Raw genomic sequence first — 16,656 nt, forward strand, 5'->3', positions numbered from 1 at the left:
ACTTTATTAGAGCCATATTGAGAGTCGAATAAATATAAAACAAGTTTCTTTACGAAGTTGCCTCTTTGGATGTCCTCCCAAGAAGCTTTTTTTAGAAAAGAAATGGTGGTGAAACCGGACTGGTACATATGGCAACATATTATCTTTCAACTTTGGACACCCCACCCTCAGGTCTAAGAAAGAACTAGAACTAGAAGGTCACATCTGCCATTGGTTTAGATATCTAGAAACGAAGGAAAGATTTAAACTAGATAAAAAAAGTCATGGGTTCAATTTTACTAAAAATGAATTTGAAATTTACTATGCAGTAGTGATGATCATATTATTGCCAAGGTCTGCAAAACTATTAAAATTGAATTTGGAAAGTGAACAGGTAAAAACACTGTATGACTCAGTGGGCAAGATATTTTGAGTATAATGTGATGCTTAAACAATGGTAGAATATATGGATGAAAGGTCTAAAATTTACATTGAACTATAATTAAAAGATACTATGATTTTGGGTTTTACTGATTTGTTGATAGAAAAATGGCTGGTTCATACAAGTATACAAATGTAAAAAGTTGAAACTCAATTTTAATGTCTTATTTTACTGCAATAGAGGGAGTTGGAAATAATGCTTTTTGTTTCTTTCCCTATCCTCCTTCACATTTTTTTCATTTTCCCTTTCCCTATTGTTGTCCCTTACTATTTGCTGTTGTATTTTTATAATTTATGTTATAAATGAATAAAATTAAAATCAAGTCCTATGGACTATTTGAAGTGGTGCCCCATGGGTGCATAAACACTTCAACCAGAGACCAAAAGCTGCCGTGGGCTATGATCTTGTGTGACAAGGCACCCATCCGCTTTTGCAAAGAATGGGTGCCTGAAGCCCCATGAGATCAGGGCACCCATAAGCTTCCAGTCTGTGCATGAAAATGTTTCAACACCAACGGGAGGCATGAAGCAATGCAACTTCGCTGCCCCAAACCTCCCTAATGGCATGCAAACGCTTTTCTGTGCTGAGCCTGGAAGTCTTTGGAGGAGACTCACCAAGGCTGCCTACCGCTGCAGAATTGGCAGACAGCCTCGGTGTATCAGAAGCCGAGCAGGGCATGCTCATCCTTTCTCCCTCTGCTCTTAATGCTTGCCAGGAGCAGGCAAAGGAACAGGCTGGAAAGGAGACAGATCTTCACAAAGTAAGTGATCCAGCATGGCAGGATGGAGGGAGCAATTGTGGGGAGGGATCCCAGACAAGGGAGAATGAGGTATTTCAGTGTGTCAGGGGAGGTCTTGAATGGTCTGAAGCAGGTGACCTGTTCCATCACTAGGCCCCTCATGGCCTTCCCCACCCTGAGATACCTCATGTGTACTAAATTAGCGATTAGCGAATGCGTGGGGGAAAGGAGGGATTGATTGCGGTCAGGTTATGCGATTCACTCATACGAATCCTCGAGTTACGAATGTAATTGGCAGGCTCCATTACATATGTATCTTTTGTTCAGGAGCTAAGAGTGGCATCAATTGTGTTTTTTAATAAATTCTACATATGACCGAGGTACCCAGTTAGCATTATTAATAGCTGCAGTTTCTGGATTATGCACAAAGATAACTGCATAAAATACTCTTCTGCAGTCTGTAAACACAGTAGTACAGTGATAAACTACCACTATCTAGGAAAGACCATATTTGGTATACTAAAATGAAGCTAGTATTAAATGTTCCTGCAAAAGTCACTTGTAACTCTAATGACAGTAATGAACTCTGGCTCACCCCCAAATAATTTACCTATTTTTTTTAAGGGAATCCATCGAAGGTAGAACAGAAATAAATCAATGGCCTTCTTTGCTTTAGATGTCACAGGAAAGAGCTAGGTGTTTTCTATGTACATCTATGTCCTTAAAATGCTAAATATAATCTGTAGAAACATAGATAGATAGATAGATAGATAGATAGATAGATAGATAGATAGATAGATAGATAGATAGATACATACATAGATACATAGATGCCATGAAACCAAATTTTACCAAATAATGATGCATCCATGATAAAAATCATTTTTCACAACTCCTAATTTGATTGAAAGTATGCTCTGATCTACTCATTGCCTGATGATACCATGGACATTGATGGGAATGAAGTAAAAGCAAAAAAGCTTAATAAATAATCATATAATTCAGATACAGGTTTCATATCTGTAGGATTAAATGTTTCCTAATTTTGGAGAACTTGAAGAACATTGGTATTCCTTGCTTGTGGGTTCCAGTATTCTTATGCTTATATTAAAAAGTGTAAAATGTTATCATAAAAGAGAAAACAACTTTCCATGTCAAATGAATACATCTAAACAAACCAAAATGCACAAAAGAGTAATTTTTTGTTGTTTCTGCCTGTACCCTAAAATGTGCTCTGACTTGCAGTTGTGTGCATTGTGTTGTCATTTTCATTTTGAACAAAGAAGTGCTTCAGTTAAAATATTGTAACACAGGGGTGTCAAACTCAATTTCATTGAGGGCCTCATCAGCATTGCGGTTGCCCTCAGGGGGCTGGGTGAGTATGGCCAGGGTGGGCATGGCCTACTGGGTGGGCGTGGCTAGCTCTACATCGTTGGCATCAAGGGTGCCTATGGGGGCCTGGGCAGGAGTGGGACAGATCTGAGGGTCTCTGGCAGAAGGAGGGTCTCTGGGCCAGGGCCAAGGCAGTGGGGGCCGTTCCCTCACTGTTTCCAGGATGGCTTCGCGGGCTGCATAAAACCACTTCGTGGGCCGGATCTGGCCCCCGGGCCTTGTGTTTGACATGTCTGTTATAACATGTGCAGTAGTGTGTAGTAAATATTGATGTGATTATAATCAAACTACTGTATCCTCACAATGTCCAATCTCTTTTAAATTTGCTAAATGCTGCTCATGAAAGTTCTTAGACAAATAATAAACAGAAACTTAACAACATAGAAGATTTGTGTCATGCATCTAAAGTCATCACAAAGTAATTGCCTAATCATTTAATAGAGTTTGACAATTTATAAAATTTCATCTTCATTAATTGGCTAAAATTATTTATTGGAGTAGGTAAAAATTGCAACCAAGGTTTCCAGCTTGGTTGGAAACTGAAGCAGCATTTAATGCAGTGTATTTTTTTTTCTAATTCAGCTTTTCTGATACCAAGATTTTATAATTAGAAATTTTTGTGAAATATTTTCTGGCAGCTCTGTCTCTCTCTCCCTCCCTCTCCATCTGTGTGTGTGTGTGCGCGCATGCGCACACGTGTGTGTGTGTGTGTGTGTGTGTGTGTGTGTTGCAACTAATATTAAAATTGGGATGAGTTATGCCAACTATTATAAAAATAACTCATGTGAAAAGGACATTGTAAAATGTAGTCCAGAATTAAAATAAATTTTCCCTTGTATTCAGTCAGAGGAGGGAGGAGACTAACAGGAACTAAATAGAATAGAATTAAATTAAATTAAATTGGTATAACTACTGTAATCATGACGTTATGCTGTGCTTTAAGTATCCGCCCTATTTAAAATATCCTGCTAAGAAGAGGTATATTTTTACCTTGAGGATAAACCCTGGTTGATACTTAGGAGCCTTGTCTTGCTTTGCAGTTCTGTCAGTGAATTTTATCAGAAGTTGCTCTGTAAGTTATAGAACATTTCACTTTGCTTGAGATTTCTGCTCCTGAGGTGTGACTGGTGAATATGATAGGGTATCTATTTTAGACACTAGGAATGTATTTGTGGCTAGCAAGGCATAGTTGCTGAAAGAATTAACTTGGCATCTCTTTCAAACAGCTTAGAAGTACCAAGTGAGTTTATAAATATTTTTGATTTTTAACAAAATGAATTCAAATTTTATATATTTCTTTTTTACTGAATTAGAATTAAAAAAATAAATTTCTTGCATGATTCCAGTTTTATATTGGTGATAAAATGTGTTTTGTGATGAAAATGTTTTTAAGTTTTTCTTAGTAAGGAAAAGAAATTAAAATAGTTGAATTCTAACAAACATTAAGTATTCTTTTTCGTGTGTGTGTGTGTGTGTGTGTGTGTGTGTGTGTGTGTGTGTTGCATACATCTGTCATATTCAACTGTACCGTGTGTGTGTGTGTGTGTGTGTGTGTGTGTGTGTGTTTTGTATTATCCTGAGTGTTGGCTTGATATATGTTGATAATGATAAATGATATTTATTATTATAAACTTAGTTCTAAAAGATTGACAAAATATAATTAGTAATATAATACTAAAAAAGACCTAGAAATTTCTATAAAATATTCCTATAGTCCAGACAAAAACTGAGTACTTTATGAGAATTTTAATATCAAAGGTAAAGTTACCTTGTAATTCAGTTTATTATTTTTATAAAAGTATCCGCAGTTAGGGGCTAATAGTTAAAAGTTATTCTTCATGATAGATTGGATGTTATTTCTGAGAATTTATGTTTATACCTGCTTGTAAGTAACAAAAATGCTTTTTAGTGGATACTTAAGGGCAATTATACAGAGATATCAATGGTTACTATAAAGTAAAAAATAAGATAAAATAGATTTATTGATTGGCAGGAGTTGTCCCTAGATAATCAGACTATCATTAATAATATTCAAATGTTCAAATGCTGCTTAATTTTCTTACTGGAGAAGACCCTGTTCTTTCAGGATAAAATGCTTTTAAACTTATGTTGAAAGGACCGGAATTCTCTATCGTGAAATTTCTGTGTGGGCATGATGGAACATATCTCTTTTTAAAAATCTTGCAAAGCACTTATTCATCTCCTCCTAAATAAACTCCATAACTCAGCAGGATTTACCCTGAACTTCTGTCAAATAAAACTTAACAATTGCAATTTGTTTATAGTTGTTGGTTTTCTTTTGGGTACAATATTTACTGATAATAAACTGCCTTTCCATGAATTCTGAATTTGGCTCTATAAACATCTTGAATGACTGAGTACCTTTACTTCTGATACTATCTTTGTCTTGACTATGTCGTTTCAATGGTTGAAAAAATAAAATGAGCTCTAGGTTCTCCTAGGTTAAAATTTTACATTTCCTGAATTTTTAAAATTTCTGATTTCTAAAAAATACTTATCCATTTAATAAAAAGAAATTTTTAATTTGTCTGCTTTATTTTTTTCCTAAAACCACTGAGACCTGGTGCCTGCTTAATGTTTTCTAATCTTAAGGATTATCTTTCTAAATAATGCTTAAAATGTAGTGCTTTGTTAAAAAGTCTGTAAATAATAATAATAATAATAAAAAGTTGGAAGGGACCTTGGTGGTCATCTAGTCCAACCCCTGCTCAGGCAGGAAACCCTATACCATTTCAAACAAATGGCTGTCTAGTCTCTTCTTACAAACTTCCAGTGTTGGAGCATTCACCACTTCTGGAGGCAGGTTGTTCCACTGGTTAATTATTCTAACTGTCAGGAAGTATGACACTTTATAATCCAAGTACAGGTAATTTCAATTTATGACCACAATTGAGCCCAAAATTTATGTTGTTAAGTGAGACATTTGTTAAAGTTATGCCCCACTTTGCGATGTTTCTAGCCATTGCAGTTGTTAAGTTAGTAACATGGTTGTTAATTGAATCTGACTTCTCCATTGACTTTACCTGTCAGAAGGTCACAAAAGGGGATCACATGACCCCAGGACTGTTATAAATATGAACCATTTGTCTCCAAATTTTGATCACATGACCATGGAAATGCTGCAACATCACTTTTTTCAGTGCCATTGTAACCTTGAACAGTCACTAAATGAACTGTTGTAAATTGAGGACAACCTGTAGCAGGAGGGGAGAAGAGAAAATTGTGAAGTTATATAAAATTGTAAACTTGGAGCATTGAAGGCTGTTTGTAATAGAAATAAATATATTAATAGCTATTTTTTAATTTGCAAACCTTAAATGTGCTTAACTAAAATGTGTTTTTCATAAAGTCAAATTAAAATGTTTGCTGCACTAACTGAACCAGAGTAACTGAGTAGACAAAAATGTACATTTTACAATAATGCCTTCCCTAGACGGCTAAAGTAGGAAGCCAAAAGATAACCGGAATAACTGGCAAGTTTGTCCTTGGAGTACAAAATGAAACAGGGTACAGGCTGGTAGAATTTTGACAAGAGAATACAATGGTCGTAGCAAACACTCTTTTCCAACAACCCAAGAGTTGGCTCTACACATGGACACCACCAGATGGTCAACACAGAAATCAGATTGACTATATGCTCTGCAGCCAAAGATGGAGAAGCTCTATACAGTCAGTAAAAACCAGACCAGGAGCTGACTGTGGCTCAGACCATGAGCTTCTCGTTGCAAAATTTAGGCTTAAACTGAGAAAATAGGGAAAAGCACTAGGCCACTCAGCTATGAATTAAATCATATCCCTGTTCAATATACAGTAGAGGTGACAAATAGATTTAAGGAATTAGATCTGATAGTCAGAGTGCCTGAAGAACTATGGACAGAGGTTCGCAATATTGTACAAGAGGTAGCAACCAAAACCATCCCAAAGAAAAAGAAATGCAAGAAAGCAAAATGGCTGTCTGAGGAAGCTTTGCAAATAGCTGAGGAAAGGAGAGAAGCGAAAGGCAAGGGAGAAAAAGAAAGATATGTCCAATTAAATGCAGAATTCCAAAGAATAGCTAGAAGAGATAAGAATGCCTTCTTAAATGAACAGTGCAAAGAAATAGAAGAAAAGAATAGAATAGGGAGGACCAGAGATCTTTTCAAAAAAATTGGAGAGATGAAAGGAACGTTTAATGCCAAAATGGGCATGATAAAGGACCAAAATGGCAGGGACCTAACAGAGGCAGAAGAGATTAGGAAGAGGTGGCAAAATTACACAGAAGAACTATACAAGAATGAGCTTAACGTCCCTGATAATCACAATGAGGTGGTCACTGACCTCGAGCCAGACATCCTAGAATGTGAAGTGAAGTGGGCCTTAGAAAAGCTGAGCAACAACAAAGCTAGTGGAGTTGACAGTATTCCAGCTGAGCAATTCAAAATCTTAAAAGACGATGCAGTAAAAGTGCTACACTCAATTTACCAGCAAATTTGGAAAACTCAACAGTGGCCACAGGATTGGAAAAGATCAGTTTACATTCCAATTCCAAAGAAAGGCAGTGCCAAAGAATATTCAAACTATTGCACCATTGCACTCATTTCTCATGCTAGTAAAGTTATGCTTAAAATCCTACAAGCTAGACTCCAGCAGTATGTGGATCGAGAACTACCAGAAGTACAGGCAGGATTTCGAAGAGGCAGAGGAACTAGAGATCAAATTGCTAACATACACTGGATCATGGAAAAAGCTAGAGAGTTCCAGAAAAACATCTTCTTCTGCTTCATTGACTATGCTAAAGCCTTTGATTGTGTGGATCATAACAAACTATGGCAAATTCTTAAAGAGATGTGCTTACCAGACCATCTTATTTGTCTCTTGAGAAACCTATATGTGGGCCAAGAAGCCACAGTGAAAACTGGACACGGAACCACTGATTGCACGTGCACCTCTGCCCGAACGGCAGTGGCGCTGCTCATTGGGAAAGCTGCCAAGGCCCGTTTGCACAGCTGCCGCATTTGTCCATGTTTGTCGAGCGTGGCAGGTCTCCCAACGAGCGGCGGCGATTTGGAGAGTGCGCGCGCACCTCTCCAAACCGCCACCGTCCCATTCGATTGTCTGCCGCGCTCATCAAACATGAACGAACGCGGCAGGTCTACAAACGGGACGGCGGCGGTTTGGAGAGGTGCACGCGCACTCCCCAAACCGCTGCCGTCCCTTTTCCGCAGCTGCCGCGTTCGTCCATGCTTGACGAGCGCGGCAGGTCTCCGAACGAGACGGCGGCGGTTTGGAGAGGTGCACGCGCACTCCCCAAACCGCTGCCATCCCGTTTGCACAGCTGCCGCCTTCGTCCATGTTTGATGAGCGCAGCACACCTCTCCAAACCGCCACCGTTCCATTCGGAGGTCTGCCGCGCTCGTCAAACATGAACGAACGCGGCAGGTCTCCAAATGGGACGGCAGCGGTTTGGAAAGGTGTGCACGCACTCTCCAAACTGCTACCGTCCTCTTTGCACAGCTGCTGCGTTTGTTCGTGTTTGTTTCAAACGCGGAGGAATGCAGCAGCTCTGCAAACGGGGCGGCGGCGGTTTAGAGAGCTGTGCAGGTCCCCAAACATCCGCCTCCACATTTGAAGAGCTACTGCATTCATCAAATGCAGAGGTTTGGAGGTCCCGGGAGAGGGGGATGGCGCTCGGGTGGCTCCGGCGGTGCCCGGGCTGAAGGCATCGCCGCAATCGAGTGCCCGTCGCCTGCGAGTCTGTCTCCCCCCCCCCCCCCGCGTAAGCTGGCGGCACTGGGCAGCGACAGGTGCGTGCAGCTCAGGATGCGGTGCGGGCGTAGAGGGTGGTGTATTTTTTGCTTGCTTTGCGCATGCACGTGCGTGCCCACATGCGCGCGCACATTTTGCATCTCCCACTTTTTTGTGTGTATGACGGAACCGGTTCCGAGTGGCTCTTTTGCTGTTTCAGGTTGCTGACCCCTGGACTATACCATGGAACACAGTGAAGACAGTCATCAATGTGAAAAAAATATGCCATAACAGTGATGTTACCAAGAACTTAATGTCCCTCCAAAATTGTTAACAAAATAAGAAAACTGGTCCAAGGGGCTGCTAAGAGGACTATAGCAACATTAAAGAGTTCTGGCAAGTATTGATTGTGTACTACATATGAAAATAAGCTGTGGTGTGCTTCCTAAGTTGTGGCAAGACAAAAACTTATAAAGAAAACATCTGAGTCCAGTTACATTTTGCAAAAACCTACATCAAGTTTGACAAAGGCATGTGAGCAAATTTGTTATGATCTGAATATTTTTGGGCATAATTCTAAAAAGTATATTTGGTACATAACACAGCACATCAATAAAAGTACACCATAACCACAATGAAGTATGGTTGGGGCTGCTTTTCTTCAGCTGAAACTGGAACTTTAGTGAAGGTGAAGAGAATTATGAACAGTTCCAAATATTAGTCAAATTTAGCACAAAAACTTTAGGCATTTGCTAAAATTCTGAAAATGAAGAGGAATTTCACTTTTCAACTCAACACCAACTCAAAGCATATCACCAAGTCAATAAAACAATGACTTCAGAAGAAAAAGATAAAAGTTTTGGAACAGCCCAGCCAGAGCCCAGACCTAAATCCAATTGAAAATCAGTGGAGAGACCTAAAGAGGGCTGTGTACAAGAGATGTCCTCATAATCTGACAAATTTGGAGTGATTTTTCAAGGAAGAGTGAGTAAAGATTCCCAGGGCAAAATGTCTCATGCTGATAGGCTTCTACCCCAAAAAACTGAATGCTTTCATAAAATCAAAAGATGCTTCAATAAAGTAGTAATTTAAGGGTGTGCATCTTTATGCAACCACGTTATTACAAGTTTTTTTTTACACAAAATATTTCAATTTGTCTTTCAATTGAATTGTAGAAGCTTATGTTATATTACAGGTGGAAAATATTTTGAAGTTATTTTATCTTGGTCTGATTTTTTTTACATCTCAAAAACCTGCCATTTTAACAAGGTTATGTAGATTTTTTATATCCACTGTATATGTCTGGCACACTGGCAAGCTTAGTATATCAGCTGACTTTTTCTGTTCCTGATGTTCCTTTTTGTCACTCATATGAAGTAGATCAAATGAGATCACTTTATGTGACTCCACAGAAAGACTAGTCTTATACCACGGGTATCAAACTTGATTGCGTCACATGATGTATTGTGAAATTGCAATGTTTTTTCCCTTTTTGGAGCTGGGGTGGGCCTGGCCTGCACTTGACACATCTGGCCCACAGGCTGCCAGTTTGACACCCCTGTCTTATACAGAATAGTCTTGCTTACTAATAATTGGGCTCAGGAACATTGTTACTAAGCAATATGGTTGTAAGACGCAACATCATGTAACTGCATTAACTTATGACGGCAGTTCCAGGAGTCCTAGTTGCCATTGTTAGGTGAATCCAATGTGGTCACAGTGTCCTGTTTGCAACCTGCTGCTGTCTTTTGCACTGATGCTGCAATGGTTGCAAATACATAGTATCATTAAACACCATCGTAATGGTTACTGAACAAAAGCATGTTAAATAAGGATTCCCTATCCTTCAGGTAGGTTGCAGCAAGAGAATCTTGCAAGTCTGTCTGAGTTTTAACTTTCCTCCCTCTTATATCCCAGGGAGTCAAGAGGGTCCCTAATTTTTTCTGATACATGCTTCTTTTTGTGATACATGCTTCTAGATGTCTTTTACAAGGTCTTGGGCCTTTTGAGTAACCACTGTATTACTGACTGCAGTGGCCAGTAGTATTTATTCAGGTTGTAATATGGCAGATTTATGAAATTTCTTTAGCCGATTGTAAAAAACTAAGGAGGATCAGACCTAGATGGTACTTGTATGGGAGGTCACTAGGAAATTGAGAGCTGCCACCTACCTATATGAAGTTAAAATAAAAACAAAGAAAAACCAGAAGATAGTAATAACCCAGATTCTGACCATGAAATTGCCTGGAGTTGAATCTGACTTAGAGGCTTTACTTTTTACAGTTAAAAATTTGAATTCTTTTTATATTGGACGTATTCTTGTTCATTTTTGTCTCATCACGGTGCATTTATTTCCCCACCCTGTCCTTTTTCTTAGGCTTTGTAGAACAAGGTCAGTGTTCCGGGCCTTCTTAGGACAGGAGAATTTGTCAGCTTTCTTTGCCTTTCTAAGGCTTGCTGCTGAGAAACTATTTCAGTTTTTAAGGTGTTTAAGAGAGAACTTAGATATAAATAGTAAGAAAAAAATGTTTACTATAAAAATAGTAATAGGAACAGTGGTCTGATAAGCTTGAAAGATTTGCGGGAAAATAAGTCATTGGGATAGACAGGTTTATGAGAGCATAATTTTATTTTATTATTAATCTCAGCCAGGGGAGAATGGGTCTGTGATAGAAGCATGGATGGTAAACACAAAATAGGTAGTGCTGGTTTAATAACTTTAAATGTAATTATTTAAAATTGGACTAATCTTAAACTTACTGAGAATCACATTGAATATAAACTGGGTCAGGTTTAATTTTTTTAAAAGAGTTGCAAATGTTGTAAACTCCTGCTGAGGCCACCATCAACTCTCTTACCATGCAGGATTTATATAAGTGAATTTTTCAAGGTTTCATTACTGCATGAGCATACTATAAATATATTGTTGATAAATGACCAAAAATATTACAGGTAATTCACAGTTAGGACCACAATTGGGATTGGAAATCTGATCATAAGTAAAGCCTATTCATTTTTTGAAATTTTTCATGGTGGTCATTAAGCAGATGATGCAATTGTTAAGTGCATGGTATGGTTTTTAAATGAACCCATTCTTTTGATAAACAGCAAAACAAAAATGCAAATCACAATCATGTGATGGGGGGGGCATTGTAAGTGGTTGTAAAGCTGAGTTGTTTGCAAAGCAACCAAAATACAGTCAAATGGCTTGGGAAAATTTTACAGTGGTTGAAAGTAAAGCAGCCATTCTGAAGCTGTTGTATCTCAGAATGGTCATGTTCCAGATTACCTGTATTAGGATCAGAGTGGCTTCCATGAGGATAGAGTACAATCACTGTAGTCACTGTAAGAGGAGATGCTTACTAGAAACCTAAAAAGAGTGCCAGAACATCCTTTTCTGTGGACATCCAGTACTTCCAGGAATAATTCTTTTAAACATACATTGTTGATAGTACAAGTAGTTCTTGTTTAGCAACTGCCTCATATAGTCACTGTTCATTGTTCTGTTTATTATGGAAAAGTGTGCAACCAATGCTCGCATTTATAACCTTTGCAAGTGTGTAAGAAAGCTGAAGTAAGATTGTAGTCACAGTCACATGATTTTTCACTTAGCAATCTTAACTTAATGACTGAGTTGCTGATTCCAATTATGGTTGTTAAACAAGAACTACCTGAATGGGCAGACTGGTAAAATAAAGAAGCTAATTCTGGTAGTTGAGTGTGAGGCTTTGTGTCCTAGGTACTTTGCTAGTGCTTTATTATGATTTTTGGACATAACAACATTAATGAATTATTGCATTTGTCAAGTATTCAAAACTCATTCAAGTAGTAGAATTTAACTTTCTCAGAATAGAATTTGAGTTACCTGGCACAAAATATTACCAGTAAAATCTTACATATGTTAAAGCAAAATCAGGTTCCAGAGTTTCTAGTGGAGCTGACTTTTAAAATCATTTTTACAAGGATTGTGATGGAAAGCTCTGTTTATGATAAAATATATGTGATTGCAATTCAAGTAGTGTATTTCAAAAGTTAATGCATCCCAAACTATGTTCAGCAGGACAGACAATAGCAAGTAATATATTATTTTGATAAATCTGCATGAAGTAGCCTTTATGTTATAGACTTAATTAGTTAAGGAACAAGGATGCTTTCAGTTTTCTAAATAGTACAAGGAGTTAATAGCAGTCTCTGTTCTTTTACAAGAGACAAAGTATAATAAATTTACAGAAGAAAAAGCACATTCAAGTTATTTTGAACCACATAGGTTAATTATGCTTTAATTATGTTTAGCAGGCATTCTTGCTAAAGGACATTCTTGCTTAATCAAAGTAAGATTAATTTAATATGTTCTTTCTTACAGATACTTGGTAAATATCAAAAGATTATGCCTACATCTCTATTTATTTTTTTAAGTTTTCTAGGAAGTAGACAAGTCTCAGTTATAATTTATCATTATCTCCTAAATACTGTCAGTTTTAATGTGACTTCAGCCATTTTGTCTATAGTTACCAGGTATCATGACATTCTGGATTTTCTTATTTATAATTGTATAGTGTTTGATTCTAGTTTTTTTTCTTTTTGTAGGAGAGATCACTACAACTGTAAACCTACTGAAGCAAAATATGGAATGGATCTTGCTGGTGACTAAATTGAGCCAAACAAACAGTATTGACAGTAGCTTGAAAATCACCAGTTAGCAGTTTCTTCACGCTCCAGTATCACACAGCACTTTCCAGAGAGAACTCATTGTGTGCACAAAATCAGCTTTTAAATCTGCTCACTACCTTTCAGCTTTGTCCAATTAAAATAGTTTTAAACAGAAACCCGAACTACAAGAGTATTTGGAGAAAAAATGGCATTGGAAGAATATCTGTGGATGGTCATTGTGGGTTTTATCATTGCTTTTATTTTAGCATTTTCAGTTGGTGCAAATGATGTTGCAAATTCTTTTGGTACTGCTGTGGGTTCTGGTGTAGTTACTTTGCGCCAAGCCTGTATCCTCGCTTCAATTTTTGAAACTACTGGTTCAGTATTGCTTGGAGCAAAAGTAGGTGAAACTATTCGTAAAGGTATAATTGATGTAAACTTGTATGAGAACTCAACAGTTACACTTATGGCTGGAGAAGTCAGTGCAATGGTTGGTAAGTAACCTTATTTTTCTAAGTATTTAATCATTTTCTTCAAACAATTAAAAGTTCTTATATCTTGGCAAAACTCAAGTAATAATTTGCACATTTCTCAATCTACAAAATTCCTGTGGAGATTGAGGAAGTTATTATTGAGAGGTCAAGAGCAGGCCCTGGAATCAGGTTCTGCACACTCTTCCTTGGCCAGATGCCTTTAGTAGTTCATTGGAACCAACTTTAATAGAAGTTAATTTTATAGCTTGTTTTTTTTTACCGTAGAGTCAGATCACAGTTGATTTAAAGCAAGATTAATATTATCTATAATTGATTATATTATTTTAGGAAAGAAACTCTCATTGCCATTGCCCAATTCTTAAGTTTAAAAGATTTGAATTATAATCAGTCTTTCTAAGGATTCTGTTTATTTACTATTTCAATATAATGTATGAGATTCTAAAACTATTAAAATGGTAATATATAATAAGATATTGGCAAGATAACTTATTATATAGCACTGTAGTATACTTAAAATATTGGTGAGTTAGATTTGTATTTATAATTTTATGAAGTTTTATGGAAAAAAAGTCTTAAAATACTAGCTTATCTTATGAATCTATTTGTGCTTACAGTCAGTGTCTCCTGTTTTTTGGAACATGGTGAGGGTTTTGGGAGAACAGTAATTTCTTTTCTTTACACTGGAGCTTGGGGAAAAGACACCACAAGAAGCTCCTATTTTCTTCTCTACACAACAATACAAATATGAGTTGGGAAAAGGTGATTTGATCTTATCAAGAGAACACAGCCCTCTTCTTCTAGTGAGCAGATCAGATTGCCCTCAAGGGATGATATTTCAAAACATTTGCTGGAATCCATTTTGAGACTGAAGGGCAGGAAGATATTATTGGGAGCTTGACTTGCTTGTCCTGGGGCTGTCTACAACTCTGAGCCTGTACAGTGCTATGTGGTTGCACTGTTGCTCCCTGCTATTTGAATTGTATAGAGAAGATAAATAACAGCAATAATCAAAAGGTATAGATACTTCCTAACAGGTTTGGAATCTTCATTAAACAGGCTGTCAAGTACTATATTTTGATTTATTAGTTTATATGAACATTTAACCACAAGACAAAATGTTGAGGATAAAAATGCTGCCTTAAATTGTATCACACTTGATACTTCCTGAGAAATTTGTATGGATAGAAGAATATACATCTTATTTAAAAGCATATTTTTTCTGACTTCCACTGTCATCATAAAAAAACCTGTTGTTCTATTTCTAGTTATGTTAATTTTCATCTTTTAAAAATGGATGGAGTCTTATATGCAGATGCAAATGAATTAATTCTTAAAATTCTAAGGTTATTTAAAGTACTTTAACTGCTAATGATTAAATATAGATAATGATTAAATATTTTTAATTGATATATAGATCTAATTTTAAATGAATGGCAAAACAATGAAGTCCGCTTAAATATTATGTCCAAGTTGTTTATGAAGGGTGCATTTCTTCCTCCTTTAGAGAGATTAGACTATAACTCTACATTCTGCGAGGATATTTCAATACAGAATATGGCTTAGTTAACATTAGAATATTGGATTTGTCTTGCTATCCTGAATTTTGATGTATATGTTTGATTAGGACCCAAACAAGAATCTTAGATCACTCCTAATGTAGTTGTATAAGAATAGGTTACAATTAAAATTTTGTCTTATCAGTTGTATTTAATTTAGGTTCTGTGGCTGTCAAATGAACTTTAACACCATTTCATCCAAACATTTTCACTTCCAAAAGCCATTCCTTTGATGCTGTTTTAGTTTGTTGTTGCCCCAAAATAAGTCCACTGGGACCATAAATTATTAAACAGTAAGCTTTGGGAGTGAGAGGTTGTGTTAAAATTAAAAAAAAAACTAATTTGCTTAGAAAGATAATACTGTAAGTCACGCGTTTTACTGGTTGAATTCATAAAAAAGTGGTATATTATGTTAATAGATTATTTTAAAAAAGAATAGAATGATCTTTTTGAGAGGGAATGTCGTCATAGTTTTATCACTTTTAAAATAATAAATGCTTGCTCAGCTTGGCTGATACAAGTGGCATGTAGATAATTTTTGACAAACCACTCCAAAAAATTTTTTGAGTGAAATCTGGGTGCTTTTCTGATAATACCTTTGGATGTGAGTATTATTTAGTACTTCTAGAGCAAAGTATATTTTAGTTTTAGATGTATTTATCATATAAAGCAATTATTTAATCAGGTTTTGCCTCTATCCCATTTGATTTGTTGAGAATGACAGTCAATTAGTTCAAAACATTCCAGAAATAGAATTTTAAAAAGTATTTTTGAAGTGTGCTGTGCCATATGAATACTTTCTTTATTGGCACATGGGATTCCTTCCTTTCTCCCTTATTTTGTACAGTGTCTATCCTTCTCTTTCATTCCTGTACAATTTAAATGCTTGAGTTATTTCCTGCGACACATTGGCGTGACTTTCATTAAAATGATGCTAGAGCCCTGTTTTTTTCTTGAATGGTAATCAGCAAATCAAATTTTTATTGTCTATAGTTCCAGATAATGAAACAAATGAACTAATATAAAAATAAATTGTTAAGAGTATAACACTTTTGTGGATTACTATTACTAGTAAATATTTGGCAGTGTTACATTTCCTAATGTAGCAATTGTTTCAAGAAGAAAACACTTGTTAATATAAGAGCACATATTACAAGGATTACTTTATCCATGAAGATAATTTCCCTTTTAGATTATTTGAATGTTTCTTTGTTTCTACCTTATACACTTCATCCAACAATTTATTATCTTGTAATATCTGCTTTGTTGGCTTGATGTATCCTTATTGATGTGGCTGAAGTACAGAAAAGAAATATAGTAGTCTTCGACTTACAACCATTCATTTAACAACCATTTAAAGTTACAATGGCATTCAAAAAGTGATTTATGAATGGTCCTTGCATTTATAATCATTGTAGCATCCCCATGGTCAGTTACATCATCAAAATTTGGGTACTTGGTAACTGATAGATATGTAAGACAGTTGCAATGTCCTGGGCTCACGTGATCCCAATTTGTGACCTTGCCAGCTGGCTTTCATCAAGCCACATTTGCTTAATGACTGCATGATTGCCTTACCTGCAATGATTCATTTAAGATTTATCGCAAAAAAAAAAGTACAGTTGGCCCTGACCCACATAACAATTTATCTTGCTTAGC

At 36.6% G+C, this 16,656-nt stretch overlaps 1 protein-coding gene across 17 annotated transcripts in view; it reads left to right on the forward strand.

Annotated features, from left to right (window-relative positions):
• Nucleotides 1-16,656, forward strand: part of SLC20A2 (solute carrier family 20 member 2) — a 100,496-nt gene that overhangs the window by 41,674 nt on the left and 42,166 nt on the right. For 15 of the 17 annotated variants that reach the window (XR_014494181.1, XR_014494182.1, XR_014494183.1 and 12 more), the window contains one exon: nucleotides 12,885-13,441. Coding sequence is in view for 13 of the 17 variants with exons in the window: in XM_083377096.1 (XP_083233222.1) it covers nucleotides 13,153-13,441 (289 nt within the window). In the remaining 4 variants the exon portion in view is untranslated. Of the gene's footprint in view, nucleotides 1-8,517; nucleotides 8,694-12,884; nucleotides 13,442-13,974; nucleotides 14,456-16,656 lie in introns of those variants that run through there. The other 2 variants (XM_083377095.1, XM_083377093.1) reach the window with 2 other exon arrangements.

This window comes from Vipera ursinii, assembly GCF_947247035.1.
Source record: "Vipera ursinii genome assembly, chromosome: Z".
Lineage (NCBI taxonomy): Eukaryota > Metazoa > Chordata > Lepidosauria > Squamata > Viperidae > Vipera > Vipera ursinii.